This window comes from Panthera pardus, unplaced genomic scaffold, assembly GCF_024362965.1.
Source record: "Panthera pardus isolate Hobbes unplaced genomic scaffold, ASM2436296v1 HiC_scaffold_17, whole genome shotgun sequence".
Taxonomy (NCBI): Eukaryota; Metazoa; Chordata; class Mammalia; order Carnivora; family Felidae; genus Panthera; species Panthera pardus.
In genome coordinates this window covers 64430793-64446398 of record NW_026526732.1, presented here as the reverse complement: position 1 = coordinate 64446398, position 15606 = coordinate 64430793, and the positions used below count along the sequence as shown (strand labels likewise).

Genomic DNA, 15606 nt, shown 5'->3' with positions numbered 1-15606 from the left:
TGAAAGATATGGAAGTACTTTATTTTATCTTGTGACACCATATAACAGCCAGATTTACATACGTCTAACCACAGTGTGTAGTAGATCTGAATAGGGAAAATGGCTCAGAAATAGCAGTATTTGTAATTCAAGTATTGACCTTTATTTGATAAAGGAAAACAGTTTTGTGGACGGATCGACTTTGAAATGCAATTTTATACAGTTGTTTTCTTAAAAGAACACTTTTGAACCAAATATAAACAAGGTACAGTTTATTCATGTAATGAACCTGCAGTTGAAAACAAGCTTAAACTTTCCCATCTCAGCCCATTTTTCTCTTTTCAGCATTGCAAATGCTTCCTTCCGTCATCATGCTGAATTCCTTAGCATCTTCCATACCATTCCCAAGGGAATCCCTGGGAAGTAGTGCATGTCTGTATTCCTTCAGAAGGACACAGATAACCTGGAACTTTTCTTACCACATTTCCAATATTCCTGTAACTTACACTTCCTGCTCTTTTGAAATATGCTTCTTTTTGGCCCACCAGAAAAAACATAACACTAGGAATCTGAAAACCTAGATTTTGGACATGGCTATGTCATAAACTAGAGAATAAGCCTAAATAGGTCATGAAACCTCCCCAGCTCTCTGTTCTTAATTGCAAAAAACAAGTCCTATTTGTCCAGTCCTTTATTGTTATTTATGTTCACGGTAATCATTAGTTAAATAAGGCAGCATTTTGTTCATTTTTTAGAGAAAATTCAGTCTCCAAGAGGCTACACAATCTACCCAAGATCCCACGGGTGGTAATATGACACAGCTAAACTTACATAACCTCACTCAAGACCTTAGTGCCAATACACACTGTACTCATAAGTTAGTTCAATTGACGAGCAGCAATTTCCCAGGTCCCTTCCAATAATCACATTTCACGCTTCTTGCAATTTTTTCTCTCTTCCTTCAACCAGCATTTAAATGAGAAAACATACATATAATTCATCACCAAATTTCATTTACCATGGTTCTCTGATTTAACCATTCTTCACAATTTTGTTTTTTCTCTATTAAATCCAGAGAAGTTACTTTTCCAGACAGCTCTCACGACTGCCTGCTTCTCTGAAAGCTTCTGGATTACCCGTTTGTCAAAACAGAGACTGCTAAAATTTCATAAATATCAATTCCTTTTCATAATTTTAAGAAGTTATTCCATACATAAAACCAGTTCAAAACAAGAGAAGTCCTCACTAACTGTTATTCCCTATAATAATAAAAATGTACTTTCTATTGATTTTGTGTCCACTTTCCTGTCTGCTTTCATTTGGGAAATACTGTTACCCTACCTCACTGTCAAGTCTCCCTTACCCTAACAATATAGTCACAAAAGGTAGGAAAACTCTTACTTTCACATTCCATAGGAAGAATAAATTAATCACCTAAATTGGATGGCAAAACCCTGAATGTTAAATGAGGGAGATACAGGACATTTCCCAAGAGATCATATGATCAATTTAAAAGCTGATGATATGATGTGCTTAAATTACACATTAACTTTTTTATTTATAATAAATGTATACATGTGATTAGTCCTGCTGATATTACACACGAACATATGCCTAAACCGGATTAAACTTTACAAGAAAACAAAATTCATTCTACCAGCAATCCTGAAAATTCAGCAGAGCTCAATAAATAGTATGCTCTCCCAAGGGGGGAGCTTTAAACACTCAGCAATTTGAAACTAAATGAGAAACTAAACAGGGCATGGGTTTGGGGAATACATATAGGAAAAGTAATTTCAACATTTTCTTCATTTTGATGGTATTGCTTTCTTGTCTTCAGGAGGGATGATTTTGACTTCAAAAGTAACAAAATATTTGAGAAGGGATTTTACATCTTTCTGTTCTAGACAGTATTCTTCTGCTATTTTCTCAGCAGTCCACGTTTCTGGATAAAGTTTATGATTATTGAGAAGTGTCAATGCCTCTACAATGGAAATTTTGCCTTTGGGAATGTTCTTAATACTCATCATGTTAAAGTCTTGGCCTTTTACCAATCTGAACTCCTTTGGCTCTTGACGTTTTCCAGCATCTGTTACCTAGTATCAAAAAACAAAAACAAAGGGCTTTCAAGATGAGAGAAAAGATGTGACATCTACTTTCATGCTTCTCAAATCTCCACTATTCTTCAAATAAATGCTACATATGCTTCTCCAAACTACGCTTTCTCATTACAATGACCCACACATTCAACGGCACTTTTGCAAATCACTATTTTATAACTACAGCTCAATCATCATTAAGAAATCTAGGTAGTTCTACAAAATAACAATCAATTGCCTACCATCCACTCATCACATTATTTCATGCATATTAAAATAACAAAAATGAATTGATTAGCTTAAACCTGTTTTAGGAGGGCAGAATTCTGATGCTGCCCTAATAACTTACTTGATAATCTCCATTCTGTTTCCTAGTTTTTTATTTCATATTCAATACCTCCAAACACCTTAAATGAATTCAAATATGCTAGGGATTTTGCCTCTTGAGAGAAAATAAACTAATACACAAACATAATAAAAAAACCCAACCTATGTACACCCATCTTTCCATCTGTCTGTCCCATCCAAGTAATAATCCTTGTGCTGTGCCCTGTATTTCATTCATTACTTGGCCTTGCCAATCATTCCCTTTTCCTTTTTCTTTCAATTGTATCCTGTCTACTGCTGCTGTTTGGCCAAAATATAAAAATGCCATAGTCACTATCTTTTAAAAATGCTCACCAAACCCAGAACAACACTTTGTTTATGGCCAGTTTCCTTTTCTCTAGTTAAGCTTTAAAGATGGTATTCGTGATCTCTGATCCAGGATTAGATTAGATCTTAATGCAGAAGACACTTTTCAGGCTTCAAGTATACTCACTATAGATCTGATGCCATTGACCATAATAACCTTCCCCTTGGTTTCCATGCCACTCCTTTTCCTAGTTTTCCATCTGTCTCTCTAGTGGGTTCTTTGTTCTTGTGGACTTTTTCTCTTCAGCTGCCCCCTGAAGGTTAGTGTGCTCCCAGTTCTGGCCCAAGCCTTCTTTTCAGTCTTCACATTCTACTACAGTAATCCCCCACACACCCTACACTTCCATTATTACTTATGTGTTAATAACTTTCCAAGCTGATCTCAAACCTAGACCTTTCTCCTTACTTACAGATCCAAATTCGCAAATGTGTAAAGGCATCTTTACTTGGATTATCTACAAGCACCTCAAAATCAACATATCTAAAACTGAAATTACCCCTTTCCTCTGAAAATCCAATTCTATCTCATATTTCCTATCTCAGTGACCAATATCACTTCCCTCTGTATCTCATTCCAAAACTTAAAGCTTTTGTTATGTCATATTATACCTGACATCTCCCTCTCCCTCATGCATTACATCCAATCAATGACCAAATCCTATTGATAATGACTTCTAAGTCCCTCTTGAACACATTCACTTCTCTCCTGGTCACTACATCAACCTAGTTCAAGCCAAAGTCTCCTGTGGGCACTACTATCCGGACTGGTCTCCTTTGATTAGATAAAATGCATTTTATTCCCTTCCAGCCCATTATGAAGCCAATCAGATAAGAAACTCTTCAATGACATTCCACTGTCCTCAAGATAAAACCCAAATTTCTTAGCAAGACAAATAAGGATCTTCATGATTGGGTCTCTATTACCTCCATCCTATCTCAATTCTCCCAAATTTATTGCTCACACTTTCCCCTGACTGTAATGAAGTCTAACTGGTTCCAGAAGGCATAATACTCTTCTACCTCTATATTGTAACTCTGGACTGAAATATTCACTCAAACTTCTTCACTTTCCAAAATTCAAAGCTTCTCTTATCTTTCTTAACTTTCCCAGGTAATCCTTCTTCCACTCGATATACATTTTTATTCAATTTCCCTTCTGTTTAATATTAAATACTAAAACATTATGACACTGAAACAGTATCTGAAAATTCAACATCCTCTCTTGATTAAAAGAAAAAACAAAGCAAACAAAAAACTCTGAGCAAATTAACAATAAAAAAGTCCCAAATGTGAAAAAAGTATTTTTAATCAGAAACCATATCACTTTATTATAATTAAGGCTGAAACATTAAAGACACCCTATTTAAGGAAACAGCAGGATAGAATACCAATTTTCACTGCTATGTTAATGCTACAAACACAATAAACGTAGTAGTACACGTTATGAGAAAACTAATTCTATGCTGATATGAGAGAATCTTCAGAAATACAACAAACCAAAAAACTAATAGAAATAACCTTGCAATGTGGGTAGCTGTAATACAAAAATCACTCACTTTCTGCAAATTGGCAATAGTTAAAAACCTTAGGGTGAAAAAAGATCCTATGGTAGCAACCTTCCCTCTATCCCCCCAAAGCTGAGTAATACAAAGATGTCAATTCTCAAATTAACCTGTACATTCCAATTCAATTACACTAAAAATCCAAATCAGACTTACTAAAGAACCTGACCATTTGATTCTCAAGTTCATCTGGAAAAAACTGTGACAAGAGTCATGAAACTTTGGGGGAGTAGTGTGGGATAGAAGGTTCTAACAGATATCAAGACACATTACAAACTTCCATTAATTAATATAGTATGATCCTAGTATCGAAATAGAAAAGCAGGTAGAACTGATGAATCCATAAACAGACTTGCATATATTAGTATTTTAAGTGAGTGGAGAAAAGACCTGGTTATTCAATAAATTATATTTAGACAACTGGCCATCCAGTTGAAAAGATCTCCACACACCACTGTAATCTTTATGTAAAATAAAGATTTTAACAGAAAATATACAGTCATAACAGCAGGATAAACTGCTTTTATGTTGGAGTGCATCCAGACTTCCAATACCACGAAAAACAAAAAGACTAACATATTTGACAGAATTTTGAATAGCAATATTAAGTTAAAAAGCCAGGCAAAAGGGGCGCCTGGGTGGCTCAGTTGGTTCAGCATCCAACTTCAGCTCAAGTCACAGTCTCACGGTTCATGAGTTCAAACCCCGCAACATGCTAACTGCTGTCAACACAGAGTCTGCTTTGGATTCTCTGTCCCTCCCTGGCTTGTGCAGGTGCGTGCACTGGCATGTGCTGTCTCTCTCAAAAATAAACACAAAAAAGTCACCGGGCGCTGGGGTGGCTCAGTTGGTTAAGCATCTGACTTCAGCTCAGGTCATGATCCCACAGTTCTTGAGTTCGAGCCCCACATCAGGCTCTGTGCTGACGGCTCACAGCCTGGAGCCTGCTTCAGATTCTGCATCTCCCTCTCTCTCTGCCCCTTCCCTGCTTGCACTATCTCTCTTCTTTAAAATAAATAAACATTAAAAAAATTTTTTTTAAATAAACAAAATTGATATATACACAGTATCACTAATGTCTACAAACATCACAAATCGTTAAGAAAACTATGAATTACACAAAAGAGAAAAAGGGGCAAAACATAAATAGGTACTTCAACCTGTTTTTCATTGTCATTCGAGTCTTTTTAGGCTTTTCCCCCAAATTTTAATACGACCATATATCTCCTTGTGTATTGTATCTATGTAACTGTATTCATAAAAACTTAAATTTTTTTCACTCCCCAAGGGCCAGTTTTTTAATGCATGATTTAGTATAGCATGAGAGAAACAGCAGTCAGAAGTATTATTCAACACCTGTTATTCTTGGAAGTATTTAACACACAAAAAATGAACATCAACACTTCCATCTTTTTTACGGGAACATCTGGTGATAAATGAGCCCTATAATTGCTATTACATGCAACAATTCACAAACCTTATTTTACATCAGTTTTATTTTGCTTATCTAATGAAAATTACATTAATAAGTGTATCTGTGCAAACAGTATTACCAATCTAAACAGAGAGGACCAGAGAATTTTCGAATGGAAAAATAGCTGGGAGTTGTCATTGGCATTTCTCTCCTTTAATCCCACTCTTCCCCCTACTTAGATCCTTCCTGCCCCAACAAACTCATCTAGTTAACTCAGGTTCATCCCTCAGGCCTGAGCTTAAATGTCCCTTTCTCAGAAACCACCCTTGGTTGTCCAATCACAAACAGGTCCCTCTGTAGACTCACAGTGCCTATACTTCTCTGTCACAGTCGTATCAGTAATTATGTACTCATGGTTGCTCATCTGTTTAATGTCTGTGTCCCTCACAATATTATAAGCACTGAGGGCCAAGGACTAAGTCTGTTTTGTTCATATATATACAAAGCACTTGTGCACTGTATTTATATATAGATCTTACATATAGGTTCCCATTCCCAATGTATTCCATAAACTCCCAATTTTTACGTTTCCTATCTGAATATATCTTTAAAAAACAAAACACCAACAACACAACACTAAAGGAATCCCTGAGATTGGGACAAAACTCAACCCACTTAAAGATGAGAAAATAGTATTAAAGCTCTCCTCTTCAAATGACAATCACTGGAAGTACCTTACAAAATCCTACAATAATATCGCCACTGAGCTTAAGTTTTGCCAATGCCCTGTACATTGGTCCCAACTACATTGACAGTTTTAAACAGGCAGAGCGCTCACTCTCTTTCACTACCTACCACACTTCTCTTGTTCGTTTCCCTGGAACACAAAAAGGTTCAATTACTTATCTGCTGAATTAAAACACACATTACCTGCACAGAAGACACAGGATCTTTGGAATCAACATACACATCTCTTAGGAAGGACAGCAGTTTGTCATCTTTTCTAGCAACTTCTCCCTTAATTTCTGGATGGTCTAAGAAAAAGAATGTCACGATATTAAACCCAAAGAAAATTCCCTCTAAGATCCTAGCATTTAACACAAGGCAGCCACTTTTAATTTTTTGCTTAATGAACAATCACTCGGACAATATAAGAAATATTGTACATGTAAATCAAAATGCTAGGTCAGGCCCGGCGTCCACCGTTCTGTGAAGACTCCTAGAGAGCACTTCCGAGGAACTTCTGACTCGGATTCCGGACCTCAAGCATTAAAGATAAAAGCCTCCGAGGGCCAGTACGGCCGGGGTAGCGGCCGCCACCTCCGCAACTTGAAATGGGCGGAGCCGCCACTCCACCGAGGGCGCAATGGGACAGTCTCAATGTCACCGGCCTGGGGGATTCACCTTACCGCGCTCGGCTGACAAGTCACTGCGGCCAATCCCGGTCACCCCCGCCACTGGACCAAGATCCACGGGCGTGGAACCCCCAAGCCCGCCCCGGGACCCCGCGCGCGGAGTCCAAACGCCCCCTTGCACCACTTACGGCTCATCTGCTCTCGCAGCAGGCTCTTAGTGGAGGGGTGCCTGGGAGCGGGAGAGGGCTTCATTTTGCTGATTTCCCGTTCCGCCCGGTTCTCTAGGTTGAAATTCCTGATTGCGCGAGACACAGCAGCCCCCATCTCCTCACAACATGATGCGCTCTGGGTTCACACCACACGTGGGAAGTCACCTGCACCGGCGCCCTCCTGGACGCCTCGAGCATGCGCACGCGTGGGGTCGATCCGGCCCATTGCCGAAAAATGGGCGCCAAAGCACGCCGTTCGCCCCCTAGCGGTCGGGAGGGCGCACGCCGCGTCTCCGCCCTGAGTGTGTCATAGCGAGCGCCTCCCTACGGGACGGGAGGCTTGCGACCGCCTTTGGCTGCTTCCGGGGGGAGGGGCCTCGGGAGGGGCCCGAGGCCCCCGGCCCAAGCTGAGACCCACGTCTGTTCTCAACCCTGCAAGTTCGGAAGTCGGGAGAGAAGCTTTAAAACCGTACTAGGCCTGACCTCCCCCCAGACTTTCTGATTTAATTCTAATGACCGGCGTTGGTCCAAGCTTTCCACGTGATTTCAAAGTTGCAGGCTGAGTAGAGAATCAAAGTGGTAAGGAAATCGAAGACCTTGACGTCCTTTCACAGGTCGGGGCCGCTGAAGGAAGCCGGTAAAAATGGAACTGACTGCACCAGGATAAAGGAAGGTCCTAAAATCGCCCTTTCCTGTTTTCTGAGAGGAAAATAATGAAAGTGTATTCTTTCAGGGCACCTGGCTTGGCTGGTTAGATGAAGCCTGCAACTCTTGAACTCGAGGCCCACCTGGGGTGTAGAGATTAGTTTAAAACATTGTTTAAAAATCTTAAAAAAAAAAAAAAAAGTTTGATTTGCTTGTATCAGTTTCAGTCCTGCTGTCCTTTCTCTTTTGTTTATTTTTGATACTAATGTGTGTTATTTATGTATACTATTTAAATCAACATTTTTTTTTAATTTTTTTAACCTTTATTTATTTTTGAGACAGAGAGAGACAGAGCATGAACAGGGTAGGAGCAGAGAGAGAGGGAGACACAGAATCTGAAACAGCTCCAGGCTCTGAGCTGTCAGCACAGAGCCCGACGCTGGGCTCGAACTCACGGACGGTGAGATCATGACCTGAGCCGAAGTCAGACGCTTAACCGACCAAGCCACCCAGGCGCCCCTTATGTATACTATTAAGTTCTGTGTCACCACGTCATTCCCTAACTTATTTCTCTTTTAAAGCCAGAGAAACTTCCCTGTAACTTAGTGAAAGGAATAGCCAGTAAGACGTTAGGAAAAAAAACACCAGTATTGTTACATACTCTCTCTTCCTGCCTCCCCCCTCCCGACTCCCCATTTGTAAACAGATTATTATGTTGCTCCTTCTACTTGAGATTCTTTAGAAATATTGTCATATATATGTATATATATATACATATATATAGTCATTAATCCATAAAAGATAAAAGGGACCCACTAGGAAGTAGCAGGGTTTCCAAAGTTACCATATTTTTATAGACTGGTTGTAATGTTTTTAGTGTCCTCATCTCTCAGCAAAATGAAGGTGGTTGTTTTTGACCAGTTAAAAGCAAGGGAAAGAATTGATGTAAAGAGAATTGAATCGAAGTAATTTTTAAAAAAAAAGAATCAAAGAAAGGGGCAGTTTTATTTAAATAAAACTAATGGTTTATGTACTAAATTATTAAATTTAATACTTAATTATAAGAAAAGTACTGCAAGGAACATAGCTTCCACCGTTGATTATCACGAAATCTGTTTTTACTGGGGTTGGTCTTTGACGTTGATACAAAGCCAGCTTTTTCTTCTAGAGTTAGTTGGGAAGTTATCCTGCAGGTGGCAGTCTGCTCCAAGATTTCCATCTTTGAGACCTGGGCATGCCTAGAACTCCATGCTTTATAGCCTAGATACTCATATTTCTTTGTGTGCCAAGAAACTTTCATCTGCTTCATTATGTCCATGAGCTTCATCAGTTATGGTAGCATGTTATACTCACTGCTTGTTAAAATATTTTAAAAGTAAAAAACTCATTTTCGTAGAAATTTTACCATACTTCTAGTAGCACATTAGATCTACTTCTAGGAGCATAAAAGTAACGTGGGACAGAAGTTACAGGAAGTGTAGGGGGTTGTGGAGATAACTAAATGAAAGGATTCTTTGAATTCCCACAGGTAGGTAGAGTTTGGATCCAGTGTTTCAGAAACCTCCAACCTCCAGCTACTTGCCTGGTCCTGGTCTGGTGCTGCTCGAGCCCTTGGAGCAGAACTGGAGCAGAGGTACTCCCATCAGAAATGCACAATTGGCTGTCATCGTTTGGGAATCATCATGGAAATAAAGCCTAATCATAAATGCATAATTCTAGCTCTTCTTGTCAAAAGAAGCATAGTAACAGGAAGTCTGGGCTCAGAACCCTTCCAGCTTCTGTAAAGGGATGCAGTCAGGTCCCCAAGGAAAGGATAACCAGGATACTGCTCAGAATTAATCATATCTCTGAACAGAATGTTAGGATGGGTATTTATTACTAAATATCTTAACATACTAATGAAATAAACCCAGGGTCTTGCCAACACAACAGTATATAATTCTATGAGGACAGAAATTTGTTTTGTTTATTGCTATATTCATCACCTTAACAGTGCCTGGCACATAGTAGGTACTAAACAAATGTCAAATAAATATCAAATAAACCCAAAGGCAAGTAGGGCCCCTGTGCTGGAGTCCAGACCCTAGACAGGTTTCCTCTGCCAGAAGTGGATTCTTGTGAAATTTACTCACTCTGGTCAAACCTACTCTCCTCATTTTAAATTTGGGAGGATAGTAATTAGTGGGTTTCACACAGTTTAAAAGTACAATATATATTTATATATATATATATATATATATGTGTGTGTGTGTGTGTGTGTGTGTGTATTATATCTAACACAGGTTTATTTCTGAGCTCTCCATTCTGTTCCATTGATCAATATGTCTGTTTTTATGCCAATACCATACAGTTTTATTACTACAGATTTGTAATATAGTTTGAGATCCAGGATCTCAGCATGATGTCTGCAGCTTTGTTCTCAAAATTGCTTTGGAACCAGTAAATTTTTGAAAAACAGCAATGAGGAAGAACTTACCCTGTAAGATACCAAAATACAATATAAAACCTTACAGTGTGATACTGATACAGAAATAGGTGAATAAATCAATAAGTATAATAGTGACAAGACAGATCTAATTATGTACAGAGTGACATTTAAAATCACCCTGTATTGGGGTGCCTGGGTGGCTTCATCAGTTGAGCATCTGACTCTTGATTTCAACTTGGGTCATGATCTCATGGTTCCTGGGATCGAGCCCTGCATCATGCTCTGCACTGACAGCTCGGAGCCTATTTGGAATTCTCTCTCTCTCCTGCTCTCTGTCCCTCCCCCCACCCAAATAAGTAAATTTAAAAGAAAACTTAAAAAAAATAATAATAAAATAACCCTGTGATGTAATGATCCAAACAGATAGCCACATTTCCAATGTCATTTATTTACCAGTCCATTTCCCTTGCTCTCCACCCCCATTCATCACTTGCTGTTTTCTTGTTACTCTCCAGTTTTCCCTGCACCAGTTTGCTTTTATTTGTTTTTAAAAATATTTTAAATGTTTACTCATTTTTGAGAGGCAGAGAGACAGAGCACGAGCGGGGGAGGGGCAGAGAGAAAGGGAGACACAGAATCCAAAGCAGGCTCCAAGCTCTCAGCTGTCAGCACAGAGCCCAACACAGGGCTCGAACCCGCTAACCATGAGATCTTGACCTGAGCCAAAGTCGGAGGCTTAACCGACTGAGAAACCCAGGCGCCCCAGATTACTTTTATAGTGTATCTACCCTTCCACATCCCCGGGATCTTACTTTTTATGGAAGTAAGAAATGTTCCATCATGGCTAGGTTTTGGTTTAATTATTTTTTTTTTTAAATTTGTTTTAATGTTTATTTATTAGTTTTGAGAGAGAGAGACAGTGGGAGCAGGGGAAGGGCAGAGAGAGAGGGAGACACAGAATCCAAAGTAGGCTCTATACTCTGAGCTGTCAGCACAGAGCCCCACACGGGGCTGGAACTCATGAGCCATGAGATCATGACCTGAGCCCAAGTCAGACGCTCAACCGACAGAGCCACCCAGGCACCCCAGTTTTGGTTTGATTCTAATGAGGTAATTTTGTTCTGTCCTTAGCAATTTAATCAGTACAATAATCCTCCCGCTTGGCCCCAGCTACAGAAGGTATCCCTGACAGTTTGGCAAGGAATTAAAAAAAAGTGCAGTGTCATAAATAACAAGCAAATACTCAAGAAATAATTTTCATTTCAAAGATTATGAAACAGAGAATTCCAGAAGTTCTCCTTAAAAGCTATGAAAAGCAAACTGTAGCCAGAGCAGTTTACCTTAGCTAGTGAATCCAACGCAGTAACTTCAGAGCTAGGGTCCATGTTTGTTCTCTCCATCTGTCTGTCCATCTTCAGGTCTAGCCTTTTCTTTCTGATAGTGACTGTCTCTCTGACTGTTTTGTTAACATCCATAGATTAACATGATGAGTATGAATGATTGGCAGTAGACAGACCTACATTTGAATCTTGGTTCTATCTTCCTGAATGCATGATTTCTGTCTAACTCCCTGATTTTTCTTTAATCAATTTCCTCTGTAAAATGGGAATAACAATACTACTCACCTGATAGGATTGCTGAGAGACATAATTGATGTGAAGGCATAGGACTTGACATGGAATAAACATATAAGAACTATTAGCTATTCTTTTATATATTGAAAATATTAATATAATAGAAAACATTTTAATAGTAATAATTTTAAGTTTGGCTAGGACTTTACAGTAATTCATATTTTTAGATACTTTATTTCATTAATCCATTAGTGCAGTACTCTGTAGTATTTTATCCACATTAGAGGTATTTCAAAGGGGCATTTAGCTGCCTGTTGCTTATAAAATGGTGGATACCCTAGGATGTATATGAAGTACCCTTGCTCATAAACTTTTGGGAGCACTTTCTTATTGTCAGTTTGTGCCCTCTTTATCCTGATAGTCTCTTTTTTGGCTAGCTTCTCCTTCTGTTTCTAGGAATTGCATACTTCCGCCTAAACTTGAGTGCACGCAACCCTTTGTTGAGTCTCATTTCTGTTGGATGTGCCACTGTTAGCCAAGGCAGGGAGGCTGGTGTGTTAGGCAGAATTCCATGACACCTAGTGATCCTGACCATAGAACCCAGACAAGCCTGCCCGGTCTTCTGATCTGCAGAACTATGAGATAATAAATAGATATGGTCTTAAGCCTCTAAGTTTGTGGTGACTACCTATGCAGTTATTCGTTTTCATAGAAAACGAATAAAACACAGCAGGTAGTCTGAGAGTAGGGTTGCAGGTAAAGTGGGTGGTCATGGATCTACCCTTGAACCTGCACACCCAGGAGACTTCAGAGATTGCATCCTCCCCTCGCATCTCACTCAATATAGCAAGTGCAGGACAATATGCCAAAGCGCTGTATGGAGCACTAAGGATAAAGTCAAAGCCAAATCCTTGTGACCAGGAGTGACAGTTCTGTAATATATTGTTATCATCACATGGGACAATTAACAGAAGCAATGTACTAGGAATAAAAACACAAGAGGATAGGGGTAAACATACGTGCAGTCACACAAAGATTTTGCCAGTAAAAGGAGAAAATCACAACTCCTGTAAGTATAAAAACACATGTCAATGATTTTGTTCAACTCATAAATGAGGGAACTGGCAAGATTCATAACCAGTTCAAAGAATCAAGACATATGCCATCAGGGATTTATGAAACAAAACAAAATACACACAAAAGGAGAGGATGGTTAGGAAGAAAGAGGTAGGGAGAATAGAGAGAAGCTGTTGTTGAAGTCATCGCAGGCCAGCTAGTTAGAAGTCTCTAAGTGATGGAATTTAAAATTGGTCTTTATTTTTCCTGTGTGTGAAGGTCTCTTGATGGAAGTAAGAGTCCTAGGCCTGTTTTAGAAAAATGATTAACATCTACATAAAGGGTGGTTTGGAAGAGAGAGACCAGGTAAGATGCTGCTATAATTGACCATGTAGAAGGTGAGGTTGTTTTGTCCATTTTTTCTTAGAGATACTGTTTAATAAGAGATCTTAGGAGGAACACTGTTAGATATACCTTCCACTTAAGCTGGATGAATAAGACAGCAGCTTAGACAGCAGGATTTGTGATTGAGAGGCTGGAGCATGAAATTTAGTTCTCTGTTTTAATACTTTCATGCCATTCTTGGAGTAGGTAATCTTTTTCAGAGCTTTTGATTAAATAGAAGCTCGGAATGTACTCATGTGATCATGTCGACTTACAGGTCCCCAACCCATGGCCACAGGAACAGTAGCACTTCTACTTCCAGAGACAGCTAAAAATACCAGTTCTGTCTGTAGATCTCAGCAGTGTGTCTAGTAAACTAATATGTGAGGTTTTTGCTTTCACTGAAAAAGTAATTCATGTACCTAGCTAGCTACATTTTGATACGGAGTTTGAATGTTTTCTGTAAGAAATTGCAAACGAGAGGATATTGTTATTTATCTAGCAGCATCGCTCTGTTAAAAACTAGTGGTAACCACTTTAAAAATAACTTGATGATGAAAATTTCAAACATTATTTAAATATGCTGAGTTTAGTATACTGAATGACCATGTACCCATCACCCAGTACCAGTATTTTTCAGTTCTTTGCCAATCTAGTTTCTTCTATGTTCCTTTCCATTTTCCCACCTCCCCCAGTTTTGCTGAAGCAAATCCTATTGTCATTCGAAGAGCATCTTACCAAAACCAAGGACTGCTCTTTTAAGACATAAGTATAAAATAATACTTGTATTTTTTAAAGAGCTTTCAAGGACAAAAAAGTACAGACTTTTGGATGGGTTTACATTTGGTAAATTTGTTACTGTTTGTTTTCAGTGAACTTGAGCAATAAAGCCATAATATGGCTGTTAAACACTTCATGCTCAAAAAGCTCTTGAAATTGTGTCTCGCCCTCTCTGCACACTTCACTGCCTACAGGCTTCCCTCTCACTGGCTTTCCTCCCTCTAAAAGGTTGGAGCATTTGCTGTTCATCAGAAGAGTGACTCTGTAATCTCAAGATGCCGAAACTCAACTCACCCAGCTCATTTCTGTATCAATTCCTGCTACAAGGCCATTTTTGTTTTTAACTGGTTGGTTGAGCCAGATGACAAGTGAAATATGATTCATGTGAATAACAATGTCCCATCCCTGCTCCCTTGCCAGCCCCCCACCTCCACCCCCCAAATTAGGGTTCTGGTTAGTGCGCAAGATGTACAACTAATAGTGCTACTTTGCATGTGAGTGATTAATTTTGCATCTTCCAACTTAGAACCCAGTAGAGCAGACAGGAGGCTCATATAATACTCATGAATAGTAGATCATGCAGCAAAATTCCTAAACTTAATGCATAGGACAACTAAGATCTAGGGGTGTGGTAAGCTAAATAATGGCCGCAAAGACATCAAGGTTCTAATTTTTGGAACCTGAGAAAGTATCTTAAATGTAAGAAACTTTACACATGTAATCAATTTAAAGCTCTTGCTATGAGGAGATTATCTCGGTGGGCCCTAAATGCAGTCACAAGTTTCCTTATAAGAAGGAGTCAGAGGAAGATCTGATATAGAATGAAGCAAGCTGCTGCCTTGCCTGCTTGAAGGTGGAGGAAGAGGCCATGAGTCTAGGAATGCTGGAGAAGTCAGGGACACAGATTCCTAGAGACTCCAGTGACAACAGGGTCCTGAAGACATCTTGCTTTGGGGCAGTTAAACTGATTTCAGACTTCTGATCTCTGAAACTGTAAGAGAAGAGATGTGCATGGTTTTAAGGTCATCAAAGTTGTTATAATTTGGTACAGCAGCCACAGGAAACCAAATCTTCACTGTCCTGAGATAACATGGCCAACTTGAGGGAGATCTGCACTAGACCCCATGAGTTTTGACTCCCATTTTAACAAAAAAAAAGATAGCCACCCCACTATTCTAATATTTACTAGGCAGCTCTAAGCCTTGGTTGCAAAAAGGACAGGGAGAGAGAGTGGGAAGCCTCCGATTGCCCAGGTCCAGCTCACAGGTCAACTGGGAGTCATGTCACCTTGATAACCTCCAACAGTGTTCCAGGCCAGCAGAACAGAAAGTGAAAAGACTCTGAGACAGAAGCATGCCTAACATGGTACTCATGTGCACTGGCGTTGCCCCTTCTATAACTAGCTAAGCCATAAAACCCCCAAAACAG

The 15606-nt window shown here is 39.4% G+C and overlaps 1 protein-coding gene across 1 annotated transcript; it reads right to left on the bottom strand.

Annotated features, from left to right (window-relative positions):
• Positions 1–7529, bottom strand: NDUFAF4 (NADH:ubiquinone oxidoreductase complex assembly factor 4). The gene is made up of 3 exons (XM_019442898.2): positions 7291–7529; positions 6678–6781; positions 1–2075 (listed from the first exon to the last, which is right to left on the bottom strand). The coding sequence occupies exons 1-3, from the start codon at positions 7424–7426 to the stop codon at positions 1788–1790; spliced, it is 528 nt and encodes a 175-aa protein (XP_019298443.1). The 5' UTR covers positions 7427–7529; the 3' UTR covers positions 1–1787.
• Positions 7530–15606: the final 8077 nt, after the last annotated feature.

Coding starts and splice junctions, on each gene's coding strand:
- NDUFAF4 (XM_019442898.2), bottom strand. CDS start 7,426: ATGGGGGCTGCTGTGTCTCGCGCAATCAGGAATTTCAACCTAGAGAAC. Junction 6,782..7,290: donor GCTGCGAGAGCAGATGAGCC/GTAAGTGGTGCA, acceptor TCTTTTTCTTAG/ACCATCCAGAAATTAAGGGA. Junction 2,076..6,677: donor ATCCTGTGTCTTCTGTGCAG/GTAATGTGTGTT, acceptor TTTTGATACTAG/GTAACAGATGCTGGAAAACG.